This window comes from Nelumbo lutea, chromosome 4 (assembly GCF_056320005.1).
Source record: "Nelumbo lutea isolate HS-2025 chromosome 4, American lotus-T2T, whole genome shotgun sequence".
Taxonomy (NCBI): domain Eukaryota; kingdom Viridiplantae; phylum Streptophyta; class Magnoliopsida; order Proteales; family Nelumbonaceae; genus Nelumbo; species Nelumbo lutea.
Window position 1 is genome coordinate 23,646,571 of NC_142687.1, and position 25,911 is coordinate 23,672,481.

The 25,911-nt window shown below is 38.7% G+C and overlaps 1 protein-coding gene across 4 annotated transcripts; it reads left to right on the forward strand.

Annotated features, from left to right (window-relative positions):
- LOC148854632 (ceramide synthase 1 LOH3-like) lies at positions 1-25,911 on the forward strand. Of its 4 annotated transcripts, none has more exons than XM_088941072.1 (7): positions 1-473; positions 4,032-4,261; positions 4,952-5,107; positions 5,385-5,570; positions 22,444-22,628; positions 23,043-23,112; positions 25,327-25,911. In XM_088941072.1, the coding sequence occupies exons 1-6, from the start codon at positions 336-338 to the stop codon at positions 23,072-23,074; spliced, it is 927 nt and encodes a 308-aa protein (XP_088797198.1). In that variant the 5' UTR covers positions 1-335; the 3' UTR covers positions 23,075-23,112; positions 25,327-25,911. The 4 variants fall into 4 exon arrangements, with proteins under 4 accessions (XP_088797198.1, XP_088797197.1, XP_088797196.1 ...); XM_088941071.1 differs by having other exon boundaries at positions 25,021-25,328; XM_088941070.1 differs by lacking the exon at positions 25,327-25,911 and adding an exon at positions 23,206-23,594.

A 25,911-nucleotide genomic window follows, 5' to 3' on the forward strand; every position in this document is an offset into this window, starting at 1 on the left:
AGTTAAAGCTGCCAGCTAGCTACTGGCTGTGGCCTGTGGGCTGTGGGTGTGTAGCACTGTAGCTCAGACCTGGAGCTGTATCACGCCTCTTCTTGGTTGGGGGATGGGCTTCCAGGCTGTGTACCCCATTCTTTTTAACTCTTTTTGCCTTAAAACAAAGAAACTAGAAACCTGGTTGAATGTGTAAGGTAACTTAAAACGAGGTTTTTATTGTACTAGAGAGAGAGAGAGAGAGAGACGAATGACGACTATTCTCAATTTGTCCTCTCCTTTGATCCAAGCCTTCAACTTCCCTTGACATCTGTTTAGCTTCGACGGTCATTCGAAATCCAGAGATGGGTTTATTGGAACCGATAAATTCCATTGACTGGCAGCAGGAATCTTACCCACAGTACGATGATTTCAAAGTTCTTCCCTTCCTCGCTTTGTTCTTCCCGGCAGTGCGGTTTTTTCTCGACCGTTTTATTTTTGAGGTAGTTTGCTCAAGGTGTTGTCTGATTGTTCTGGGTTTTTGTTTGTTTTTAATTTCGACGCTTATTGACGAAGTTGATCTCGACTCTATCATTCAATAGATTCGTTTACTTGTGTGAAATTTCATTGTTTGTTGATGTTTTGAATGCTATCTTTTTGGCGTAAGTTGTTATCTCCGATCGATCCGTTAAGACCTACTCGAAGTGGTTGTTTTTGTTTCTATGTTTCTCTTTAAGTGTATGAATTATATGTTTAACATAAAAAAAGTAAAATCTATAGGCACGTCTTATTTTCTGCCTTCAAATCAGTGGTGGAAAAACAGTTTTGGTTACTTTATTTTTCTTCTAGTGATTGTACAGATGTGCTATTTTGGGGTTCTTCAATTTGATAACAGTGATTATTTCTTTTCATTTTTCGTTTTCAACTGGAGAATTTGTACGTAATAAGTGGTTTAGGCAAGGAAATTTACAGCTTTGATATTTGAAGGTATTGATTGGTGGATAGCCTCTTTGAAAAAGTGGTTATGATTTCAACTGCTCTGCACGTGCACAAACTTCTGTTCAGATATTTGCATTAAGAAAAGATGGATGAGGAGTTAGAAGCCAGTTATCTCTAAAACAATCATTTAGACATAGTGTTTACATGATAAGTTTTTGGATTTGCTCCAGTAAACATGGGCTCATACATTATTGAAGCAAAGATGCTTGAAAGTGTTCCGTGGTTGGTGCAGAGACTACATTAGACTATGGAATGCTTTGAGTTAAACTTGATGAGGTTTACACGTTTCATTTGGAGCTTCACTCCAATCCTACTATTTATGCTGGTTGCTGATGTGTATCTAATCTCTTAGATCAAGGTCCAATGTTTTTGATCCTGATTAATAATTGGGTCAGGTTTGGGTCTATGTAACCTAGTAAGACTTTTTGAGTTTTAAGTCAAAAGACTAAACAGTACTGTCATATCCACCTGGGGTGGAAAAAGAGACCCCACCCAGAAGGGTTAGAAGAGAGATAGAGCTAGTATCAACAGAATCATGTCCCTCAAACCTCTCCTTAAAACCCCAAAGGAGACGTGGAAGCAAAATATAAATTAGGAATTCTTTAAATCGCATATTTAGTAAAGCCTAGGGATTTTAACCTTCAAGAGGAACACCCCCTACCAAAAAGAAAAACCTCTTGAGGGACCAAGACTGATGAACTGAGAGAAAGAGAGTTCTTGCCAGACCTGCTTCCCGCACATTTGCATTTATTTTGTAGTTGCTAGATGGCTAATGCTTTCCAAAAACAATTTGTAATGTCCAAAGCAATTTAACCAACAAATATATGATCTTAAAATGGTCTGTTTTAGAATACCTTAGTTTGCAAATAAAGTCCCCCTCTCCATGATTCTCTCCAATCTTGAAATTATCATCATGGGAGCTTTGGACACCCAAAAGAGAGACAGGAAAGTTTAGAAAACTGCATGATCCTGCTCCCATGATAGATAGTTCGTATCTAGGAAGATGTTTTTGGTGAATCCATCTGGAACAGGGCTTCGAAAATGATGAATACCAGTGTAACTCAAAGGCCAGGACAAATAGTGCGCCATAGTAGTCTAGTTTATTCCTCTAGTTTGTCCTCTTCTAAATTAATACCAACCAAAGTACTTTTTCTCATATTATTTTTCACACTAGTGATATTCTCAGTGCACCTAATCAAAACTAAAAGATTCAATGTACCTTATCACCCCCCATCCTTGCAAAAAATATAAATATTATTGTTTAAATTGAAGATGAGATATGGATACTCGTGAACCTCAACTTTGAAAGCTCTAATAAGACTAGATCTATATGCTCAGAGGTAAGACAGCTAAGTGCATCAGCTACAGGAGTGAACAAAAAGAAGATAAGGTACCACATTGCCTTATTCTGCTCTAGAGATAACATGAATAAACAGATCAGTCACAGACATGAGCAAAAAGGAAAATATGAAAGTTCTCTTGTACTTGGGGAGATATCATGAGAAACAAGTTACCTCCATCCTACATGCAACATGGTGATATTTGGCGGAGAAGCAAGAAATGGTATGTTGTAGGGGTGTCACCAGTTTTGGGTCCTTCCAAATCAAAATCAATTTGGACAGACTGGACAAACCAATAAGACATTGAATTGGACCAATCCAGATTTAATGGTCCAAAGTATTTATTGGATTGGATTGGACCTATTCCATCCTTAATGGATTTATATTGGATTGTGTTGGATTGAACCAATATCTGGTCCATTGATAGAAGATAAGAATACAGGTGTCAATGGACCAGGTTTGTGTTGGAACCAATCTAAATTAAAACCAATTTGAATAGATTTTTTTTTGATGAATGAACCAATTTGAATAGATTGGACAGTTCAGACATTGAATTGGACCGGAAATTATTCATCAGATTGGGTTGGACCTGATCCATGTCCATCTGTAATGGACTCATATTGAACTGGATCGGATTGGACCAAATCCAGTCCAATTGACACCCCTAGTTGTATGTTTCCTTCTTTTATCCTCTATTTTCAGCACTTTTTCAACATGAAAAATGAACATACCTGGATGGTTCTTGTATCATACCATGATCCTCATCCTTACATGGACTGCTCTACCTCAGAACAAATTAACCAACTAATTTATGTTTGGTAATGGTAAACAGGCACCCACAAACATCCGTAAATGCATGGTTCCAATGAAACAAGTTACTATTTTTGTGCCCATTTCTCTTTTGTTCTTCTATTTCTAGTTGATAATATCTTTACTTTGTCTGTGTTAATAGTTTATCTAAACATTTTAGGATGCTACTTTGGAAAGCAATATGCTTTATTATTTTATTTATCTTTTGTGTATGTTATGTGTGAATGTCACCCTTGTTTCGTCATATCCTGGATTTGATATCACCAGTCATTTGCAGATCTTGCTTCATGTGGACTTGGTATTTTTATTTCCACTTATGATTTATGAGTACATTTTTTTAGACTCCTTATGCAGCGGCTGAAGTGTTAAGATTCTTTATCCAGTGATTGCATTTAAATTGATGTTGCTTCAACTATCTTGTTAGCCAGACAGTATAATGACATCCTTGGGGGTAATTGAGACCATATATATATATTTTAGTTTTTTATCTTGTGTATGTCATTTCACATTGTTACTTGACAAATTATTACCATGTGCAAGACAAAACCCTCTCCTGGATGGAGGAATGCTAAACAATTACTTTCTGATGGGAGTGGCCACTGGTGTAGTATACCAACATAAAAAATGCATGTCTGAAAATCACTCTACCAAATTGGCTCACCTGGGTTAGAAAATCCTTGTTTAGTTTAGGAATAATTGCTATTGTTAACTGGTTTCAGTTCTAGTACATGGTTCATTACGTTTAATTTGTTGTCTGAGAGATTGTTTACAATGTGAAATATAATCATCAAGCCGAAACTACTTTCTATGCCAGTGGATATGTACCTTTTCCCCTCTCTGCTTCCTATTTTCTTCTCTTTTTTCTTCAGGATTTCTTACTTAGTTTGAACTTGATATGTATGCTTCTTGTAGAAACTGGGAAAACTTCTCATTTTCGGGAAAGGGCATCAGATGCTGGAGGCTGATATAGAAGAGAGAAGGAGGAAGCTCAAGAAATTTAAGGAGTCAGCATGGAAATGTGTTTATTTCCTTTCAGCAGAGCTTTTGGCTCTCTCTGTTACTTATGATGAGCCCTGGTTCACTAATACCAGATATTTTTGGGTAGGGCCAGGAGATCAAATCTGGCCTGATCAAAAGATTAAGTAAGGTTCCAGCCTGTTTATGGAGTTTATCCTTTTGTTTATGTATCTATCTCCCTCTTCCCCCTTCCTTTGGCTTTTAAGGGCAGAAGGTTTCTCTTATTTGAATATATGCTTGTAATATGTTGAAGGTGAAGAATGTAAGACGTTTGGATATGAATTTGAGTACCTTTACTTTTTTTAATAGATGTGGCAGTAACTCTTCTCTTTCTCTTGTCCTTTTCACTTTGAAAGGCTATCTCCTTTACCTTGCGTGAATGCCTAATGATTGTACTTTTTGCCTTTTCCTAGATTAGTGAAGTTCTTTTATCAGTTATTGAGAAAGAGAGGATATCTCTTATTATCTTTTGGTTCAGACGGGAGAAGCCATTAACTGTGGCACCCATGGTTCATCATATAGCATACCAATTTTTTTTGCCCACTTGCTCATCCAAGATAGGCTTTTTATCGGGCTTGTGTATGAGATACTCTGCTTTTGTTTATATATCTTTATGCATTCAAAAGATAGTATGGTTTGTAAAGTTTTTTTTTATAGTATATATATATATATTTTGATGAATGTTTTTTTTATAATATATTAATTAAACTCATACAGTTTCATTAGGCCAATTCAATATTTTCCATAGTTTGATTTGTGAAGATCAGCATCTTTATTCATGGAATCATCTGACAGAATATTTTCCTGGTACACAGATTAAAATTGAAAGGATTGTACATGTATGCTGCTGGATTTTATACATACTCCATATTTGCTCTGATCTTCTGGGAAACAAGACGTTCAGACTTTGGGGTGTCAATGTCTCATCATGTAGCAACTGTCATTCTCATTGTGTTATCTTACATACTCAGGTACATTTCATATTGTTCAGACTTGCTGAAAGCCGAGATTCTACACCACAACCATTAGGTAGCAGGTAGAATTGCAACTTACAAAATGTACCAGGGATGGTTTAATGCAAAGTTGTTATATTTAACTTTTTATGCATACAGATCTGTATCTCAGGAACTTGCATTGCATATAGACAATTTAGATTTTAAATTTATAGGAATGGAAGTCATTGCTTTGTATGGTGTTTTATCCCTCATATCCTGCATCCTGACAATTTGCATCTCCATCTTGTTGCAGCTTTGCTCGTGTTGGTTCAGTTGTTTTAGCTCTTCACGATGCAAGTGATGTGTTTCTGGAGGTTGGAAAGATGTCAAAATACAGTGGCTGGGAAAGGATTGCTAGCTTTTCGTTCATTCTTTTCGTCTTGTCATGGATCATACTTCGTCTCATATACTATCCATTTTGGATACTTCGAAGTACAAGGTTAGTAAAAATTGCTGTATACTCCATAATTTTTTTTATTGAATTTCATTCTCTTTCCTTCTCTGCTAAATGGCAGCATAAAAGGTGAGCCAAGAAGCAAAGAAAAATTACATGATTTATTTTATAATGTGTTGGAAATATTTACCTGCATGGAGTTTATGGTTGTTCAAACATGTGTACTTTATTTTGTTAACATAGTTGGTTGTGATGACAAAATTGGAAGCGAGTATACCAAGGAATTGCAACTGCATCTACCATAAAAGAAATTACTATAGGAAGGGAAAATAATATGACTGGTACTCATTAAAAAAATAAAAGGGCAAGAGCTTGCTTTAAGCTCATTAAAAAAGAAGCCGCTCATTTATCAAAAAAAAAAAAAAAAAAAGAAGAAGCTGCTGGAAAGTTAAATACAATTAGAAGATTCAAAACTCAGAAGAGTAAGAGAAGCCAACAACAGTTACCAGTTTCAAAGGTTTTTGCAAGGATAAAAGGAGGAATGTTTGGCCTTGGACCTAACAAGAAAGTAAGGAAACTCAGAAGTGCAGTCAGAAGACAACTGGAAGATGGCAATCAAAATAATTAACAAATAGGTTTGCTGATTTGGCATTCAGTGGGGTTTGTCATGGGTATTGGGTGGGAGTGGTTTTGTTTTTGCTTTGGGTATTCTTTGGGTGTTGTTTGTGCTTGTTTGTTGTTACCTGTTGTTTGTTTTCACATTGTATGGGGTTTGATTTTGTGGGTCTGGTTTTGATGAGAGGGTTTTATATATTTGGGTGTCTTAAGCGTTTGTCGGTTGTTCTCTGGGTGTTTTATCTTTTTCATTCGGGTGATTGCTTATCACCTTTTCTTGTATCCTATTTCAGTTTTAATTTAATTTTATTTATCTTAAAAAAAAAGAGCTTGGTTTAAGCTACTTGGCTAAGTAATTGGCTTCTTTTTGGTCATTGTTGAATGACAATATCAAACCCATTTACATGTCTCAAATCTCCCCTTTAGGACCAGGCATAGTTGTCAAGCCACCAAGGTGAAGCTAGGTGACAAGGGATTGCCTTGTTACCTTGTTGCCTAGGCTATGGATTTTTTAAATCATCACCATCATCATCATCTAAGCCTTATCCCAACAATGGGTTTTTTAAAATTAAAAAACCTAAATCCTAAGGCAATTCCCTAGGTTTCTTAACAACCAGCAATCATCTTTCACTAATAATTTCTAAGAATCTTCATCAAATGAGTAATTTCATTTCAAACATAGAAAACCAACATATTCATGAAAAGAAAAAGAAGAAAGAAAAGATAACTCATAATATATAGCTGAACCTTATTTTTGTCCTTGAAAAAGAAGAAATGTATGGAACATAAAAAGGAGAGGAGGTTGAGCCCTGTTTTTGTCCCGGAAAAAGAAGACGTACCCTGGATGCTCTTGCATGTTGGTCAGATAAAATCTTCAACTTCTTCCTTTCTTATCAATTCAGTTTTGAAATCTTCAAGGTTTCAATGCAGTGTCCGCTTGACTTGTGTGTTGATTGAACTCTAAACAATTAAGAAATTAACAAGAACCAGTATATGAATTATGAAGATATTTTTTTGATAAATGAATGGAATTTTATTAAGCATGGAAGAAGTGTACAATCAGCCTAAGAGGAGGCACGAGATGTTACCTCCCCCTTGGATTTGACAACTAGCTTACTACCACCTTGGAGTCTCCCTCCACTATCAAGTTCTCGACTCCCAATTGGTTAGCAACCTGTATACCTTGTGCCACTGCTAATATTTCAGCCCTTATAGAGTCTCCAATTCCCACTGGTCCTGAGAACAAGGATAGAATGTTGCTGTCCTTGTCTCTCAAGATCCCTCCTATTACCCGAGGGCCTGAATTACCTTGACTGCTTCCATCAAAATTCAGTTTAATCACTCTTTCCAGAGAAGGCTTCCATTCATCTTGTAGTCTGTTCTTTGTGGCAGTTGTGGATGCCATTGCTGCCCAATTCCTCCTTAAATCATCATAAGAAAAATTCACGAACAGGTCTGGAGTTTTCATCCAGAAAATTGTCCTTGTCAGTATACACTCCTTTACATTAGCAAGGCTTCTCTCCTCTTGAAAAATTCTAACATTTCTCTCCTCCCAAATTGTCCACAGACTAGCTGCTCTCATACACTTCCACATTAAATTCCCTCTCTTTGTCAGTCGCCCAAAGACAAATGGTTCAAAGAACAAATTTGCTTTAGAGGGCCAGTTCCACCTCCACCCAAATAACATTAAAACCCAATTCCAAATACTAGCAACAAAAAAGCAAGATATTAGTTAATGGTGACAGTCCTTACTCTTCACTTTACATAAAAAACACCAGTTTGAGGACAAGCACATATAAGGTTTCTTCTTTTGCAAGTTTTCCAAAGCATTGATCTTACCATAGTAGGCTTCCTAACAGAACACTGATATTTTAGGAGGAATTGGCCTTGATCAGATCTCTTTAATAGGGAAAACCCAAGAGGGGGGAGAGGAACAAAGGGATTTAAAGAAAGAGGCACAAGTGAAAGAGCCACTTAGGGTCAGTGTCCAAATCCTTTTATCAGGTTTGGGAGGGATCAAACACACAGACTCTAGAAGAAGCAAGAGCTCTGAAACACAAACAACTCATCATCCCTTAGGCCTCTACAAAACCCAAAGTCCCAATCATAGTTTTCAAGGCGCCAAGGTGAGGCTAGGCGATAGGGGGGCGCCTAGTCGCCTAGGTGATGGATTTTTTTAAGTAAAAATCACATATCCTAGGGTAGTTCCCTAGGTTCCATAGCCAACTTTCTTTAATAACTATCCATAATTTTCATAAGAAAATTATAAACTTCATGTTTAAGTCTAGAAAATCAACATTTTATGAGAAGAAAAGGAACAAATGAAAGAAAATTAAAAAAATATAGGGGCTAAACTCCTACTCTTGTTATAGGAAAAGAAGAAAAGAAAAGGTGGAAGAAGAAGAAGACCTGTAAGAAGAAAATGTGTTGATTAGACAAAATTTTAAGTTCTTCCCTTGCTTATTGGTTCAGGTTCTGAAATCTTCGAGGATTCAATCAAGGATCAAAACTTCGATACAATACACCTCGTATTGGGTGTATTGTATTGTATCTTTGGTGCCCCTATACACCATGTTTGCAGGTGTTTTCGGGAACCCATTTTTTAAAATTATATATATATATATATATATATATATATATATATATATATATATATATGTATATATATAAGTGAAATTTGAAAACCAAAGAAATAAAAAATGGGGGGAGTATCGTTATAAGTACTGATACACCTCTGCCAATACATAGAGGTGTAGTGATACTTTGAACCATGGGTTTCAATACAGCAGTTAGCAATGTTTGTGTTGATTAAACACTAACAAATAAGAAAATAATAAAATGAAATTAGTACATAAACACATAAAATGAGTATTTCTAGTTTAATAATGCCCATTTTATAATTATATTGTCAAAAAATTAATATTATAACATAGTGCACAAAATTACTTGGCAACTGGGCGAGGTGAGCCTCCAAGGGCACCTTGTCGCCTAAGCGTTGCCTTGACAACTATGGTCCCAATTTAATGCCAAAGGGAGAACAGGGGGAATGGAATCTTGAGATAGGTTTCTTTTTAAAGAGGGAGATAGAATAAAGAGACAGGAAATGGTCTTTTAGAGGCTGAGTGCCCACCCACAAAATAAATAATTTAGTGTAATTTTTATTGTAGTCTTATAATTTCACAAACTAAAAAAGTATTATATTTTACTTGTACAAAAAAAAACTAAGCGCTTGTGTGAGGCAACCCTCCATGGGTGCCTTGTCACCAAGGTCCCCGCGGCATTGACAACCATAGGACTAGGCAATATCTAAGGTTGCATTTCCTTTGTTGAGTCAGCTAATTGGGTTACCATTTTGTTACAGTTGATGTTTTACTAATTTTGTTGTTTCAACCAAAATGTCATAAGTCCCATACATCAATTACAATATTTTGGTCAAAACAATGAAATGTTTGACACAACCATGTCAAATCTGAAGACAATCAAATAAAAGTTTGTCTCATCCTTGATCCTTGGAATTTAGAGAATGCTACTTCAACATTGCCTCTAGCGTCCACATCCATAGGATTTGGACAGTGTCACCTTTTATTTTTTGGAGTTTTGACACGTCTTAATCATGGCATTTAATACCTGTCCATAGAAGTTGTTTTCTGTCACCTTAGCATCAATTTTTTGAACCACAATACCCCTTCCAGCAGAGTCTAGATTTGCCACATGGCTCACATCTACATTTAACAACTTTGAAACACCATTGAAAGGCTTGAGGAGAATTCTTGTCTGATGTTTTCTCATATATTATGGAATAAATCCATTCATTCAAGTATGTATCCTTGGCATGTTTAGGATCTATTTTTAACGATGGATATGGCACTAACCAGAACAAAATGGCAACACAGGGTTTATGTAGCCGGCCCCATATAGTTGGGATAAGGCTTAGATGATGATGTTTAGGATCTATTTTATTATGTGGTTGAGCATTTTTCTACTCTCACTAGAAATCCAGCATTGTCAACTCTGAAGTCTGAACATGATTTTGTGTCAATCATGATTATACACATGTAATTATATTAGCACAAGAATGATACTAGCACGGTCTTGTTTAAAAGGTTGCTACTGCACCCTGGAAAGAGGCAATTCTTTCAATCTCATTGTGATGGCGAAGATATGATATTACTTTCTCAAAAGAGTTAAAAATTGTTTTTTTGATGCTTCCCCAACATGCTACTTGAATAGCCATGCTTTTACCTCCAACTATTTTTTATCAATAACAACAGTCTAAGATTTTTTTTTGATGAATAACAGTCTAAGATTTTATTGATGATCAAGATGCACAATCACCGTACTTCAAAAGAAATTAAAAGGAGGGGGGCAAACCACAGTATTGAATTGGCCAAGCATTCAGAATATGGTAGTACACAATAAAAGGAAAAAAAAGATAAGCAGATAAAGAAGATAAGAAGACATAGTCATCCCTGTTGGCTTTTGCCTCTTACTGTTTGTAAAGAGACTGGGCCGAATGGGTCCTAGTATCTTCTCTTGTAATATTTTTTCTATTTTCCTGTTAGCTAATGGGCCTGTTATTTCTTTTTTGTTTGATCTCTTTATGTTACTGCCTAGCTGGCTGCCCACTTAAGGGCATGCTTGTAATTATTTTAACATTAATTTTTAGTAAAAAGGATTAGAGAAGAAAGGGAAGGATTATTCGAACCTTTCTTCTTCTTCCTCCTCTTTTCTCCATCTTCTTCTCATGTACTACTGCTCTTACTTTTCTTCCTCCTTTTTCTCTCTAATTTTTCAAGCTTACACCTATTTTTGAGGACTGGTTTACATCTTGGTATTAGAGCAGGTTTCTTTCTTCCTTCTTTTCTTCTTTCTCTTTTCCCATGCACCTTTAGATTAAGAGAGTGTATGGAGAGATAGATTCTCTATAGCTCAAAGGATCTCCGGCCTAGTTGGTAGAGGGTTTGGAGAGTTTAAATCTGGCTGGATATTGCCAAGAAGTGGTGTTGTTCTGTTGCTGCCCAAAACCCTAGCCGACTAGAGATTTTCGAAATTACAGGTAAAGGTGAAGCTTTGGGTGTGGTGCTCTGTGCTTGGGAGGTGTCTTTTGACTCCTAAAGGAGGGTGGTTCAGGTTTGGAAGAGATTGGGAAGCTCTGGTAGGAGCGGCTGCATCTTCTCTCTTCCTCCCTAACAATTGGACGGAGTAAAACCCTAGTTTTCAAGCATCTGGGTTCTGGTTTGACTTCAAGTAAGTTTATATAGACTAAATTTTTGGTTCTTTGATTTTCGTTTGGTTAATGGAGCCATACGGAAGTGAGTTCAAGCAAGTGCCTGTTTTCGGCCTTGGTTCGGTAGGTTCCGTTTTGACTGGTGTGACCACAATCAAGTTAGATGGGACAAACTATCTTGCTTGGGCACAGTCTATAAGAATTTATGTTTGTAGTAGAGGAAAACTCGGGTATCTCACAGGTAGTAAAGTGAAACCCAAAGAGACAAACCCTGAATTTGAGAAATGGATGTAGGAGATCTATACAGTCATTGGATGGTTGGTCAACTCTATGCAACCTCATATAAGTCAGCATTATCTCTGGATGTCTTCGACTAAGGAGATATGGGACAGTGTTACTGAGACCTATTCACAGAAGTTGAATGTAGCCAAAGTCTACAAGTTGAAAAGTGACGTGAAGAACCTAAGACAGGGGGAAAAGAGTGTAGCAATCTACTATTCTATACTGAGATCCCTATGGCAAGAAATTGATGTTTTGGAGACAGTTGTATGAGAGAGTAAGAATGATGCTAAAATGTATAGGAAGTTGGTGGAGAGAAATAGGGTGTTTGAATTTCTTACTAGACTCAGCCCTGAGTCTGACATCATTAGGCAAGATATCCTGGCCAAAGATGAGGTTACTCTTTCCCAGGCATACGCTATGATAAGCAATGAGGAGAGTAGGCGGCAGGTTCAGTTACAGAGTCCACCTACAGAATACTTTGCACGTGTTGGAATAAAGCCAAAGGGTCCTTTTGAGAAAAAGGAGCAGATATGCGAATATTGCAAGAAACCGAGGCATACAAAGGACACTTACTGGAAGCTTCTTCCTGATAGGTTTAAGAATAACAACAGTTCTAAGAAGGGCAGTCAGGTAGGAAAGCCTAAGACAACTAATGTTGCTACAGTACCTGAAGGAGGAAATAAGGAGAGTGAAGAAAAATCAACCATTGAGCAGTTGGTAGCAATGAAAGCAGATTTTGAAAAGTATGGGAGGCTGCTAAATCACTTGGAAGCTATTGTTTCTTCATCTCACTCTTCCAACAACACATCATCATCATCTACATTTGCTCACTCGGGTATTCGTGCTTCTACAAATCGTGCTTCAGTTTCAGGTAATCATAAATCCCTTGGATTATTGATTCCGGTGCATCAGACCATATGACTAGCCTGTCTAATCTCTTCTGCTCATACCACCTTCTCTCTGGTAAAGAGAAAATATCCCTTGTTGATGGGTCTCTTGCTCCCATTTCTGGTAAAGGGGATATAAAGACCTTTGACACCCTTTATTTATCCTTTGTCCATCATGTCCCTAAGCTTAATACAAACATTTTATCTGTTAGCAGCTTAACTAAATCCATGAATTGTAGCATAACCTTTTTTCCCACTCACTATGTTTTTCAAGACCTGCAATCTCAAAGGATGATTGGGAGTGGCCATGAGGCGAATGGAATATACTTGTTGGACACACCGGATAGAGCTTTTGGACCACCTCATGGAGTTGCCTGAGAGTCAATCTTGTCAGAGTCTATTGACAAAGTCTTGTTATGTCACTTTCTGTTTGGTCATTTGTCCTTTTCTGCTTTGAGTCATTTGTTTCCATATATGTTTAAGGGAGTGTCTTCATCGAGTTTTCATTGTGAGTCGTGTGAATTGGCAAAGCATTATAGACATTCTTATTCAGTAAGCAATAAAAGATCTCTTTCTCCTTTTCATATTGTTCACTCTGATGTGTGGGGGCCACATCATTTGCCAACTATAGGAGGTTACAGGTATTTTTTCTTTTTTATTGATGAGTACTCTCGTTACACTTGGATTTATCTCATGAAATCCAGGGATGGAGTACCAGCTATTGTGCAAAAATTTCATGAACTCATCCTCACCCAGTTTAACACTTGGATCAAAATATTCCGTTCTGATAATGCTGAGTATTTTGAGAAAACCCTCTCCGCCTATCTTAAAACTTTTGGGGTTATTCATCAAAGTTTTTGTTCCTACACTCCACAACAGAACAGAGTGGCGGAAAGGAAGAACTGACATGTGGTTGAAGTTGCCAAATCCCTCCTGTTTGCATCCCATGTTCTTATAAAATTTTGGGGAGATGCTATTCTTATTGCTACCTTTTTTAACAACCGTATGCCCTCCCGAGTTCTTAACCTCAAAACTCCCTTTAGCCTTCTCTTCCCGGATGAGGATCTTTTTTCTCTTCCTCTCTATGTTTTTGAGTGCACTTGCTATGTGCATGTTCACAGCCATCAAAGACACAAATTTGAACTAAGGCTCATAAATGTGTTTTTTTGGGATATGCCTCCACACAGAAGGGATATTGTTGTTTTGATCCAGTTAGTGGCACCCGCTTTGTATCTCGGGATGTTACATTTGCTGAGTTGACTCATTTCTTTAGTATTTCTCCTAAGGGGGAGAAATCTGAAGAACCCTTTGCTATGTCTCCAGCTGTCCCTCTTCCCATTCCTCTTGAGTCCTCTCATGAGGTGTCCACTTCTCCCATTGGCCCTACCTCCAATATTCCTGTTCCTCCTCCTCCACCTCATTCTCCTATAATTTCTCCTCACTCTGTTCTCCAAAGGTGGTACCAAAGGCACAGATTCAGACATGGGCAAGTTGTTTCCACTCCTACAGAAGAGCATCTTGCTCCTCCCATCATTACTGAGGTAACAGGTCAGCCTTCCTCTGACCCATCTACATCTTTCCTAGACCTTGACCTTCCTATTGCTCTCCGCAAGGGCAAGCGGAAGTGTACAGCCCATTGTATCTCCAAACACCTATCTTACAACCTTCTCTCTCCTTCCTACTATTTTCTTGCTTTTGTTTCTTCCCATGTGATACCTAGGTTCGTACCGGAAGCCTTATCTAAACCTGAATGGAGGGATGCTATGATGGCTGAACTGGATGCTTTGCATAAGAACCATTACCTGGGATATTGTTGACTTGCCTGAAGGGAAGGAATCAGTGGGTTGTAAATGGGTGTTTACCATTAAATATCACTCTGATGGATCTATTGAGAGGTTTAAGGCTAGGTTGGTTGCTAAAGGCTACACTCAGATGGGCAGAACTTTTAGCTGTTGTACAAGGGGTGCAATTTGCAAACTAGCTGGGGGTACAACACCTAACAATCGAGGGGGATTCCAAAGTGGTGGTGGGTTGGTTGAAAAATCCTGAAGAGGCTATGTGGCGTTACAAGAATGAAATGAAGAAATTTAGTTGGTTGACAAAGAATATGTTGGTCACTGTACAGTGGGTGGGGAGATCAGCAAATACTTTGTTAGACGTGTTAGCTAAGCAAGGGGTAAATAGGGAAGAATTGTTTTGGGCTCAGTTGTGATTCTTACTTTTCTTTCCTAGTTTACTTGTAAGATTCAAGGAGGGACTGCAGCTTGCGCCTCTCCCTGGAATGTTGTATGAACTCACTCTAAATCTGCTTCTGAATTAATAAATTTATTATCTGTTAGAATTCAGGTCTGCCTTAGAGTTTGGCCTGACTGAGTTCAGTTATGTAGAAGAAGAGAGAATGATAGAGAAAGAGAGAAAGAGAGAAAGAGAGAAGAGAGAATTCTGGTTCGAATTGAAAGAGTCAACATGTCCTCTCCCATTCGGCCAGTAAGAATTTATATTAATATTAAAACATAACTGAAAAGTCCTATGTGCCCTTACTTAAGTTAAGAGCACATATTTCAACGCAACATTACAGATCAGCAACATCAATCAAGGTATAAAGACAGAAATACCCCTACGCTAACACTCCCCCTCAAGCTGGTGAGTATATATCATATACTCCCAGCTTGTTACATATGTAGTCCACTCTTCCCCAACTCAAACCTTTTGTAAATAAGTCAGCCCATTGATTTCTTGTATTAACATGTGTAGTGTCTAGCTCTCCATTCAGCACCTTCTTCCTCACAAAGTGACAGTCAACTTCAATATGCTTGGTTCTTTCATGAAACACTGGATTCGAGGAGATATGAACTGTAGCCTGATTATCACAGTAGAGCTTCATTGGAGTGTTAATGTTGTACCCTACTTCCTGTAGAAGGTTCCTTAGCCACACTAACTCACAAGCGGTATGCGCCATAGCCCTATATTCTGCCTCTGCACTGCTTCTTGCCACAACCGTCTGCTTCTTACTTTTCCATGTCACCAGGTTACCTCCCAGAAACGTGCAATAGCCTGTAGTAGACCGCCTATCAGACATAGAACCGGCTCAATCAGCATCAGAATACCCTTCTATTTCAAGTTTTTCCCCACTCTTGTATATCAGACTGCGACCCGGGGCCCCTTTTAGATACTTCACAATTCTTAGAACCGCATTCCAGTGAGGAGTCAGAGGTTTTTGCATGAACTGGCTTACCACACTAACTGCAAATGAGATGTCTGGTCTGGTAATGGTTAGGTAGTTCAGTTTGCCCACAAGCCTATTTTGTCCAGCAAATCAAGCACATACTTCCTCTGGCACAGATTAATCCCATACTTGGATCTCGCTACCTCTATCCCCAAGAAGTATTTTAGTTTACCCAAATCCTTTGTCTGAAAGTGATCCTGCAGATAAGTCTTCAGCCTATCAATACCAATGTTATCATTCCCAGTAATAACAATATCATCTACATACACCACCAACGGTATTTTTTCCTCCCGAAGAGTCATGACTAAATACAGAATGATCAACCTTGCACTGTTTCATGCCAAACTTCTTTACCACCTCACTGAACCTACCAAACCATGCTCGAGGAGACTATTTAAGCCCATGTATAGCCTTCCTTAGTCGGCACACCTTACCATCCTCCCCCTGAGCAACAAACCCTGGAGGTTGCTCCATGTACACCTCCTCGAGTAAGTCACCATGCAAAAAGGCATTCTTGATATCAAACTGATATAGTGGCCACTCATACATGGTTGCAAGAGAGATCACAACACGAACTGACCCGATCTTAGCAACCGGTGAGAAAGTCTCTGTGTAGTCAATGCCATAGGTTTGGGAGTACCCTTTTGCAACTAATCGCACTTTCAGGCATTCAACACTACCATCAGGCAGGTACTTAACCGTATAAACCCACTTACAACCAACAGCTTGCTTCCTAGGAGGAAGAGCAGCGAGGTCCCAAGTATGATTATGATGAAGGGCTGAGAGTTCTTCTTCCATGGCACGGCACCACCCTGGAGAGGCAAGGGCTTCCTGGACATCTTTAGGAACAATAACTGATGATAACAAGGTAACAAACTGGCGATGGGAAGCGGAAAGGTGAGTAAGAGAAACATAATTAGAAATGGGATGAAGGGTGCAAGTACGTTTACCTTTCCGCAAAGCAATGGGTAGATCAATCTCAGATGCCAAGTGGGGTTTTGGTGCCGGATCTGTCGACGGAGATGTAGCTGGAGGAGTAGTAGCCGGTGCACGTGGGCGATGTGTATACACATGACGAATAGGTGGGCATTCAACAGGTGGTGGCACCAGAGGCAAGGATTTGGTCACAATTGGAACAAACTGAGGATCGACAATGGGAAGTGGAAGGGGAGGAGATGATGAGAAGGAAGAAGCATCACCAGACCCCAAAAAGAACGGAGTAGACTCAAAGAAATTGACATCAACACACACAAAGGACCGTCGAGAACCAGGATGGTAACACCTATACCCTTTCTGGGTCCGAGAATAGCCAAGGAAGATGCACTTGAGAGAACGGGCATCAAACTTGTCGTTCCCAGGACCCAGATGATAGACAAAACAGACACACCCAAAAACTCTCGGCGTAAGAGGGAATGGAGACAAAGAGGGAAACAAGACCTGAAACGGAGACTGACCATCAAGGATGAACGTGGGCATCCGATTAATCAGAAAACAAGAGGTAAGCACTGCATCACTCCAAAAAAGTTTGGGAACATGCATGTGATGCATTAGGGATCTTGTTGTTTCAAGGAGATGGCGATTCTTTCTCTCAGCCACCCCGTTTTGTTGTGGGGTGTAGGTACACGAGGTCTGATGTATAATGCCGTGTTGGTCCAGGTATTCCTGAAATGATGAGGATAAATATTCGTGGCCATTATCAAAACGAAAAACTTTGATATGGATACCAAATTGGTTACGAATTTCAGCATAAAATTTTTAGAAAATGGTGAACAATTCACTTCTTTCTTTCATTATATAGAACCACGTCATCCTTGAAAAATCATCCACAAAAATGACAAAATATCTGTATCCATTATATGACATTACCTTATAAGGACCCCAAACATCTGAATGAACTAAAGAAAAAGGACTCGACACACGGTTATCAACCCTAGAACTAAAGGGAACATGATGGTGTTTCCCAAACTGACACGACTCACAATCCAAAACAGAAAGCTGACTCAAGGACGGAGCCAAGGACTTCAAGACTTTGAGCGACGGATGACCAAATCGGCAGTGCCACTGGAGAGGAGAAAGAGATGACTGGAGAGCTGTTGAAGTTCTACCACTACCACCGTCAAGATAATACAGTCCACCTGCTTCATGCCCTCCACCAATCTTCATCCCCGTCTTGAGATCCTGAAAGACACACATAGAAGGATAAAAGGTAATGGAGCAGTTAAGTGATTTGGTCAGCTTACTAATAGACATAAGGTTAAAAGGCAATTTAGGAACATACAGAACTGATGAGAGGGATACGGGATCTAGGTCAACATTACCAACACCACAAATTGAGGATGTGGAACCATTAGCAAGGGTGATAGATTGTGATGTTGAGCAATGAGACAAGGAGGAAAACACACTTGGAGTTCCGGTCATGTGATCGGAGGCTCCAGAGTCAATGGTCCAGGGATTGGGTGTAGATACCAGACAAGCCATACCTGAGTGAGCAAAAGTTGTCGTAGGAGGCAACTGGTCAGATGAATGATTCTCCTGTTTAAAGCTGGAACTTGAGTCACCGGTCGCGGCATGATTGGCCCAGGTTGAGGGAGGACCATGTAAATCATAACAATAGTTGATGGTATGTCCATCCATACCACAATGAGTGCACTTCCTCGGGCCTGAGCTATGTCCTCTACCACGGGCTCCCCCTGAATCTTTGCTCCCAGTACGACCACCACCACGATTATAAGTAGACCCACCATTGCCACTTCGGCCATATGCAGAACCACTACCAACACCACGGCTAGATTGAGCTCCCCGAGCTCCACCTCTACCACCACGACCTCTCGATGCAGCAAAGGCCGATCTATTTGAGGTATTAGAGTTCTCAGTAGATCCGATAGAAATCCTCCGAAGTTGAGCAAATACCTCTTCCAGGGACGGATGAGCTGATCCCCCTAATATCTGAGCCCGTACCGGTTCATATTCAGACTTTAGTCCCACCAAAAATCTAGTCACATCAAGCTGCTCTCTCTGTTGTTGTTGAATCTTGACATCAGAAGTGAGAGGATGATAGACATTCAACTCATTACGTATGTTCCTCATGTTGGCATAGTACTCCTCAAGACTCTGATTGCCCTGTTGCAGATTAAAGTACTCTTGATAAAGCTGATAAACTCTGGTTGTATTGTCCTGCCCCGAATACAATTTTTTCGCATGGTCCCACACATCTTTGGCAGTATCAAGGAACATGAAGTTCACACTAATCCTGGGTTCCATACTGTTCCACAACCATGTGATGATCTGAGTGTCCTCTTGCTCCCAATCTTCATACTCGTGAGAGTCAGAGGAAGGTTTCTCCTCTCTGATATGTTTTACCTTCTTCTTTGCCTTTAGAAAGACTTCAACGGATTTAGCCCAAGGCACATAATTCTCTCAATTTAACTTAATGGAGGTCATCTGAACATTCAGGTAATCTGTAGGCACCACCACACTAGGTTTATAATCATTACTGTCTCCCATTATGTTATCACCAATACTGCACATTTGCTGAATTCTATTATCACTAAGATCTGCACACTACACACCACTAGGTCACACCTGTCACACTGATTGCAGCACTAATTGTTGCTGGAATGTGTGCTTTTTACACCACAAACCCTGCTCCTACAAATACCTGAAATCTCACCACTATATGATCATATCTCTTCCTTCAACATGCGCAAAGAAACTAGCATAAACCCTAGCACTGACTGGCCGAAACACTAGCAAATGATCTGAAACACACCTCCTATTTAATCCATAAACCAGAACTGAAATCTCTTATCTTATCGCTGAAGTAACACCCATGCGAGCAGGAGAGCGGTCCACACACAACAACCGCTTCACACACAACAGCCACACACAGTTTGACCCTCTATTCCTCCTCTACTAGGAGAGGGCGATCTCAGAAATCACAATAACCGACCACATACGACCTGATTAGAGGCATAGAGACCCCCAAGGGAAGAGGGCGATCACTCCTTTTCAGCCCTTTCCCTTATTTCCAATCGAACACAGAAAAAAAAAGGAAAACCCTAGATAGGGTGCACAGAGAATGAATCCTAGGCAAGCAGAAATCTAGGCAGATTTAACCTGCTCTGATACCATGTTAGAATTCAGGTCTGCCTTAGAGTTTGGCCTGACCGAGTTCAGTTATGTAGAAGAAGAGAGAATGATAGAGAAAGAGAGAAATAGAGAAGAGAGAATTCTAGTTTGAACTAAAAGAGTCAACATGTCCTCTCCCATTCGGCTAGTAAGAATTTATATTAATATTAAAACATAACTGAAAAGACCTATGTGCCCTTACTTAAGTTAAGAGCACATATTTCAACACAACATTACAGATCAGCAACATCAATCAAGGTATAAAGACAGAAATACCCCTACGCTAACATTATCATTCATAAAAAAAAGGCTACACTTAGATGTTTGGTATTGACTATCTTGAGACATTTGCTCCTATAGCTAAGATGACCTCAATCCGGGTTTTGTTATCTCTAGCCGCTACTTTTGATTGGCCCCTACACTAGTTTGATGTTAAAAATGCCTTATTGAATGGAGACCTACATGAAGAGGTCTATATGTCTTTGCCTCTAGGGGTGTATGGGAAGGAAATGCAAGGCAAGGTGTGTAAATTGTAGAAATCTATTTATGGTCTCAAACAGTCTCCTCGGGCTTGGTTTGAGAGGTTCATGGCTGCTCTTGTCTCCTTTGGTTAACACAAAATCAATCTGATCATACCCTGTTCTTGAAGAGAAATGACTCTCTGGTGACCTTTTTGATAGTTTATGTTGATGATATTGTGGTCACGGGTAATGACACTCAAGAGGTCAGTAAACTCAAAAGATTTCTTAACTCTGAATTTGAGATCAAGGATTTGGGAGATCTTCGGTATTTTTTGGGCATTGAAGTTGCTAGATCTAAGGATGGTATCTTCATTTCTCAGCATAAATATGTCCTTGACCTCCTTGTTGAGATTGGTAAACTTGGAGCTAAACCAATCTCCACTCCTATTGATCCCAATCATAAGCTTTCTGCTACAGATGGTGACATTTTATCTGATAAGGGGGTATTTCAAAGACTGCTTGAGAGGTTGTATCTTTGCGTGACTCGGCCGGACATTTCCTATGCAGTAAGTGTTATTAGTCAATTTATGCATTCTCTCAGAGATACTCATTTAGCTGCTGCAGAAAGGGTTCTGTGTTACTTGAAAGGTACTCCAGGGAAATGTATTCTATTTGCCAAACATGGACACATGAAGTTGGAAGCTTTCATTGATTTTGATTGGGTAGGGTGTATTGATGATAGGAGATCCACCTCAGGTTATTGTGCTCTGGTCACTAGGAACATTATGTCATGGAGGAGTAAGAAACAATCTGTAGTTGCTAGATCCTCAGCTGAAGCAGAATACAGGGCAATGACACATGGTGTGTCAGAATTACTGTGACTACAAACCCTTTTAGAAGAATTGGGGGTTGACTATGAGAAGCCAAAGATGTTCTACTATGACAACCAAGCAACTATCAATATTGCACATAATCCTATTCAACATGACCAAACTAAGCACATTGAGATTGATAGACATTTTATAAGGGAAAGAGTTTCCTCAGGAGAAGTTTGTTTGCCATTCTTCACATCAGACGAACAATTGGCTGATATCTTGACCAAGGGAGTTCCGAGAGGGAAAATGACACTATATAAGCAAGATGGGCATGATTGACATCTATGCTCAGCTTGAGGGGGAGTGTAAAGAGATTGGGCTGAATGGGTCCTAGTATCTTCTCTTGTAATATTTTTTCTATTTTCCTGTTAGCTAATGGGCTTCTCTTAATGGGCCTGTTATTTCTTTTTTGTTTGATCTCTGCCTAGCTGGCCGCCCACTTAAGGGCATACTTGTAATTATTTTAACATTAATTTTTAGTAAAAAGGATTAGAGAAGAAAGGGAAGGATTATTCAAACATTTCTTCTTCCTCCTCTTTTCTCCATCTTATTCTCTTGTACTGCTGCTCTTACTTTTCTTCCTCCTTTTTCTCTCTAATTTTTCAAGTTTATACCTATTTTTGAGGACTGGTTTACATCTCTGTTAAATGAAAATGGAGGGGCAAATTTGTAATAAAAGCCTCCTTTTTACATTAAAAGGATTCACAACCTTCAGAGTAATCTCTTAGCACTTTAGCAGAGGTGCTGCTCTATACTCAAAATTCTGCTCCTGTATATCTTTCTCTTACCATCCTGTCAAGGCACCTTTTAGGTTATATTACTTGGATCTTTTTTCCATTTCAAAATATAAAATTTGCAAGTTCAAGCAATATAATGCCAAAAATGGTATGATAATTCACATGATTTGGTGTGACCTAATTGATAGTTCAACATTTTTATGTGTACTGAAGAGAAATCGCGGTTCACTCAAGTTTCCTTAACCATTACTTTTTGGTGGCTTCTATTATTATCTCTTTTCATCAAAAAAATTTACCTATCTTTATCAAAAAAATAAAAAAAAGGAGCACCGAACTCTCATTGGGACTTCTTTCCTTGTTCTTTAACTGATGAGAAACTACGACTTTTACTAAATCTTGCCCCGTCTTTCCCTTTTTCTCCTGTTTCTGTTGCAAAATTCTTTGGTCCCCTTGTTTTCTCACTATTTCTTTTCCTGACAGCTATGAAGTTTTACTTACATTGGACAAGGACAAACACAAGAAAGATGGACCCATCTACTATTATGTGTTCAATTCTCTCCTGTTTTGCTTGCTTGTTCTTCATATATATTGGTGGGTGTTGATATACCGGATGCTTGTAAAACAAATCCAAGCCAGAGGCCAGATTAGTGAAGACGTTAGATCTGGTATGTAGAACAAACTATGTGAAGGTTTTGCATGCATACACAAATATGCACATATTATTGATATATATATATATATATATATATATATATATATATATATATATATATATATTTTGTAGATGATTTGAAATGAGTTTGTCTAATTGAGTTAGAACACTATATGGAACAAAATTGGTGAGGAAATATGGAAACGGAAGTTTGAAAACAAACAGAAAATGCTTGTTAAAAGAAAAGAATTGGGGTGAGGGATAATGTATTTGGCTTACTTTCTATTATACAAGTGCAAACTGTACTGGAACAAGTAGAGGACATATAGAAAACATCTAAATATGGGGGCTGGCTTTCCCCTTTACCTTTATTTAATTTAAACAATCTCATTCTTTGGTCCCTCAAACACTTCTTTTCCCCGTGCAGATTCTGAAGGTGAAGGTGAACATGATGATTGACCCCAAAACAAGTTTGACAGTCATATATGCCTGCCAAGGTGCACAAGCAATTCATGATTGAATCAGCATTGACATTATTATTTTTATTTTTGGTTTTGCAGTTACCCTCCCTCATGATACTTGTTATTTAGGGCTAAAGGAAAACCTTCTCTCTCGTTCTTCCTTGAGATAACACTCATTAGTTCACAGATCTTGACCTCCACTTGCTTCACCATGTAAGTTTTATTCTTTGGACATACATTCAACTAAAAGAACCTCATATTTGGAATTGTCTTTGAGCAGAAGAGAAGAAAACTGCAACTGTGACAAACTAGGTCTTAGTTAGGGAGGCTTTTTTTTTTTCCTTTTCTTTTTCTTGTTCTTTGTTGGGCCGGGGGGGGGGGGATTTTTTCACGTCTCATTTTTTGGTCCACATGATTTATCACCCTAGGTCTTAATTGTAAGTTTGAAGTTGTAACATTTTGTTGTATAACGCTTGGGCCTTGACCCCAATTTTATTGGAGACTTGGATTAATCTGAATGTGATTTTTCATTTAACAATCATGTAGATGAAAAGTAGGATTCATGGCAAGTATGATGCAGTCGGAATGATCTCAGTATGGACTGTTCTCGGTTGAGAAGTTTGTCCATTTCTGATTTTTAGTCCGCCTTTTTATGGTTTGTTTGTTTTTTCCATCTCCAATTTGATCAAATGAACCGAATTTTATATGCTATCAACCTTATTTCCCCCTGAATGCTAATGAATACCACTCAAAGTTCAAAATATCAATACGATATGTCCAATCATATTGGGAAGCCACCAATACTGCAAATACAAGGGGTTTGGGATTTGGGTCATTTTCAAGGGGTCAGCACAAAACACCTAATACGCCTGTTTGTGCATTTTGGGTGTACTCAAGGCTCAAAATCGATACGTATCAGTTCATACGGGCTGATATGTATCGTGGCGGTGGCTTCCTGATATGCACAGGGGTTATATTGGGTCAGCCACTGGTTCAGAGGGTGGGCCTTAAACTGGCTCCTCTGAACCGATTTTAAAAAAATAAAAAATAAATAAAACCAAGTAAAACATAAAAAAAACCACTGACACAGGACAGTACGCCCTACCGGTGTATCGGCCAGTGTCGATATTTAGAACCTTGCGTGTACTGATACTCTAAACCTGATCCCACTTATTGTTTCCTGAATGTTTATTGCAATTGCTGCTTGATTTGCTATCTTTATTAGATACGCATACATGTGGAGATTTATATTAATTGTAAATCATGGGGAAGATGAAAATGATAGGTGTATTTCTATTAATGCTTCTATACAGGATACTCCTTGAAGGTGAATAAGCTTTTAAGGTGAACATGTATGCATACAAGTGGAGATTAATGGCATTGGGCGGGTTGGACCAGGTTTATGGTCAACTTGGGTCCGATCCTAAAATTTGGGATTAGGGCTCGGGTTGGTCAATGAATCCACTTTAAAATTATACATATGTGTGCATCTATGCAAATATGTATACATATATTTATGTATATATGTAAATATGTATACATGTATATGTATGAATGTGTATAGTTGGGCTGGGTTCGGGCTACTTAAGGGTTAAGTTTGGGCTTGTCCTGAAAAATAAAAACCCGATTTGGGCCCAAATCCAATTCAAAGACCGAAAATCTAAGTCCAATCTGTGTAAAATTTCAGGATGGGCCAGTTTGGTCCCTCCCAAGTTACATCCCTACTCTTTCCAAACTGATGCCACAAACACAAATATGTAGTGTAAAACCTTATATTTTGTATTATTTTATATTTATTTGCACTGTAGACTCTTAAGTGAAAATGAGAAACCATGCCATGATACATAATGGTGTTAGTTGTCGGCTCCTAATCTGTCTATTTTGGCATACGACATATGATTCCACCAACCCTTTAAAGCTAGCTGTACCTTTATGTCCTTTCAGGTTGAAACTTGAAAGATTGTTTTCTTCTAGCGTCGGATATGCTGTGGATTTCTGAAAAATTCCTCTAGAAGAAAGTTATGGTTACCAAATTATGAAACTAGATTTCTTTCTCTAGCTTTATCCTGGTGGCTATCAATTCCCAATGGCCATGGAGCTAAATATGATGGATGCTTGTCAACTATAACATGAATTTTTGGTGCTTTGAGTGCAAATTTATTTTGTGGATACAGATGAGAACTTGATCTACTTACAACTTAGTCATGACTGTTATTAATGTAAAATTAAGACAGATTACTGATTTTCTAGGTACAGAAGTTGTGACAAAAGTTTCAGATATCAGACTGAAGGGATCTGGTTCTGGTTCTCGCTGTTTCAACGTGGCCATCAACCTCAAAATATTGATCCAGGGTGTAATGCTTAATCTAATTGGTTTGTTAAATTCAACGATTTGTGACTAAACCTCTAATTCAAAAAGCGAGAGCAAACGTGTGGTCAGAGGCCCTCAATAAGGAGTATCTGCTAAATGAAGGTCTCTTCTTTCTTGGAGACGTGGATATTTCTCATTTTGCTATCTTTGATGACATTTTCCATCCAGAAAGTAAGAATCTTGGGCTGAGTGCTCCATGAATGGAAAAATAAAAAAAAACACCGAGGCTGGCCAATGGCGTTTCATAAATTGATACTTAAAGAAGAAAAGCTCTCATGGGCTCGAATAATAGCTGGACCAGACAAGAGGGAATCAGAGAGCCATAAAGCCCACCTAGGAGGCGCCTTTCCTTCCATTCCTTTCCATGTGGCTTCTTTTTGCATATCTTTCCCTCCAAATGGTGCAAAAAGTGCAGAGGACTTTTATTAAAGAACACCAGTGAATTTAGGCTACTCAATCAATAT

Coding starts and splice junctions, on each gene's coding strand:
- LOC148854632 (XM_088941072.1), top strand. CDS start 336: ATGGGTTTATTGGAACCGATAAATTCCATTGACTGGCAGCAGGAATCT. Junction 5,571..22,443: donor TGGATACTTCGAAGTACAAG/GTTAGTAAAAAT, acceptor TTTTCCTGACAG/CTATGAAGTTTTACTTACAT. Junction 22,629..23,042: donor TAGTGAAGACGTTAGATCTG/GTATGTAGAACA, acceptor TTCCCCGTGCAG/ATTCTGAAGGTGAAGGTGAA.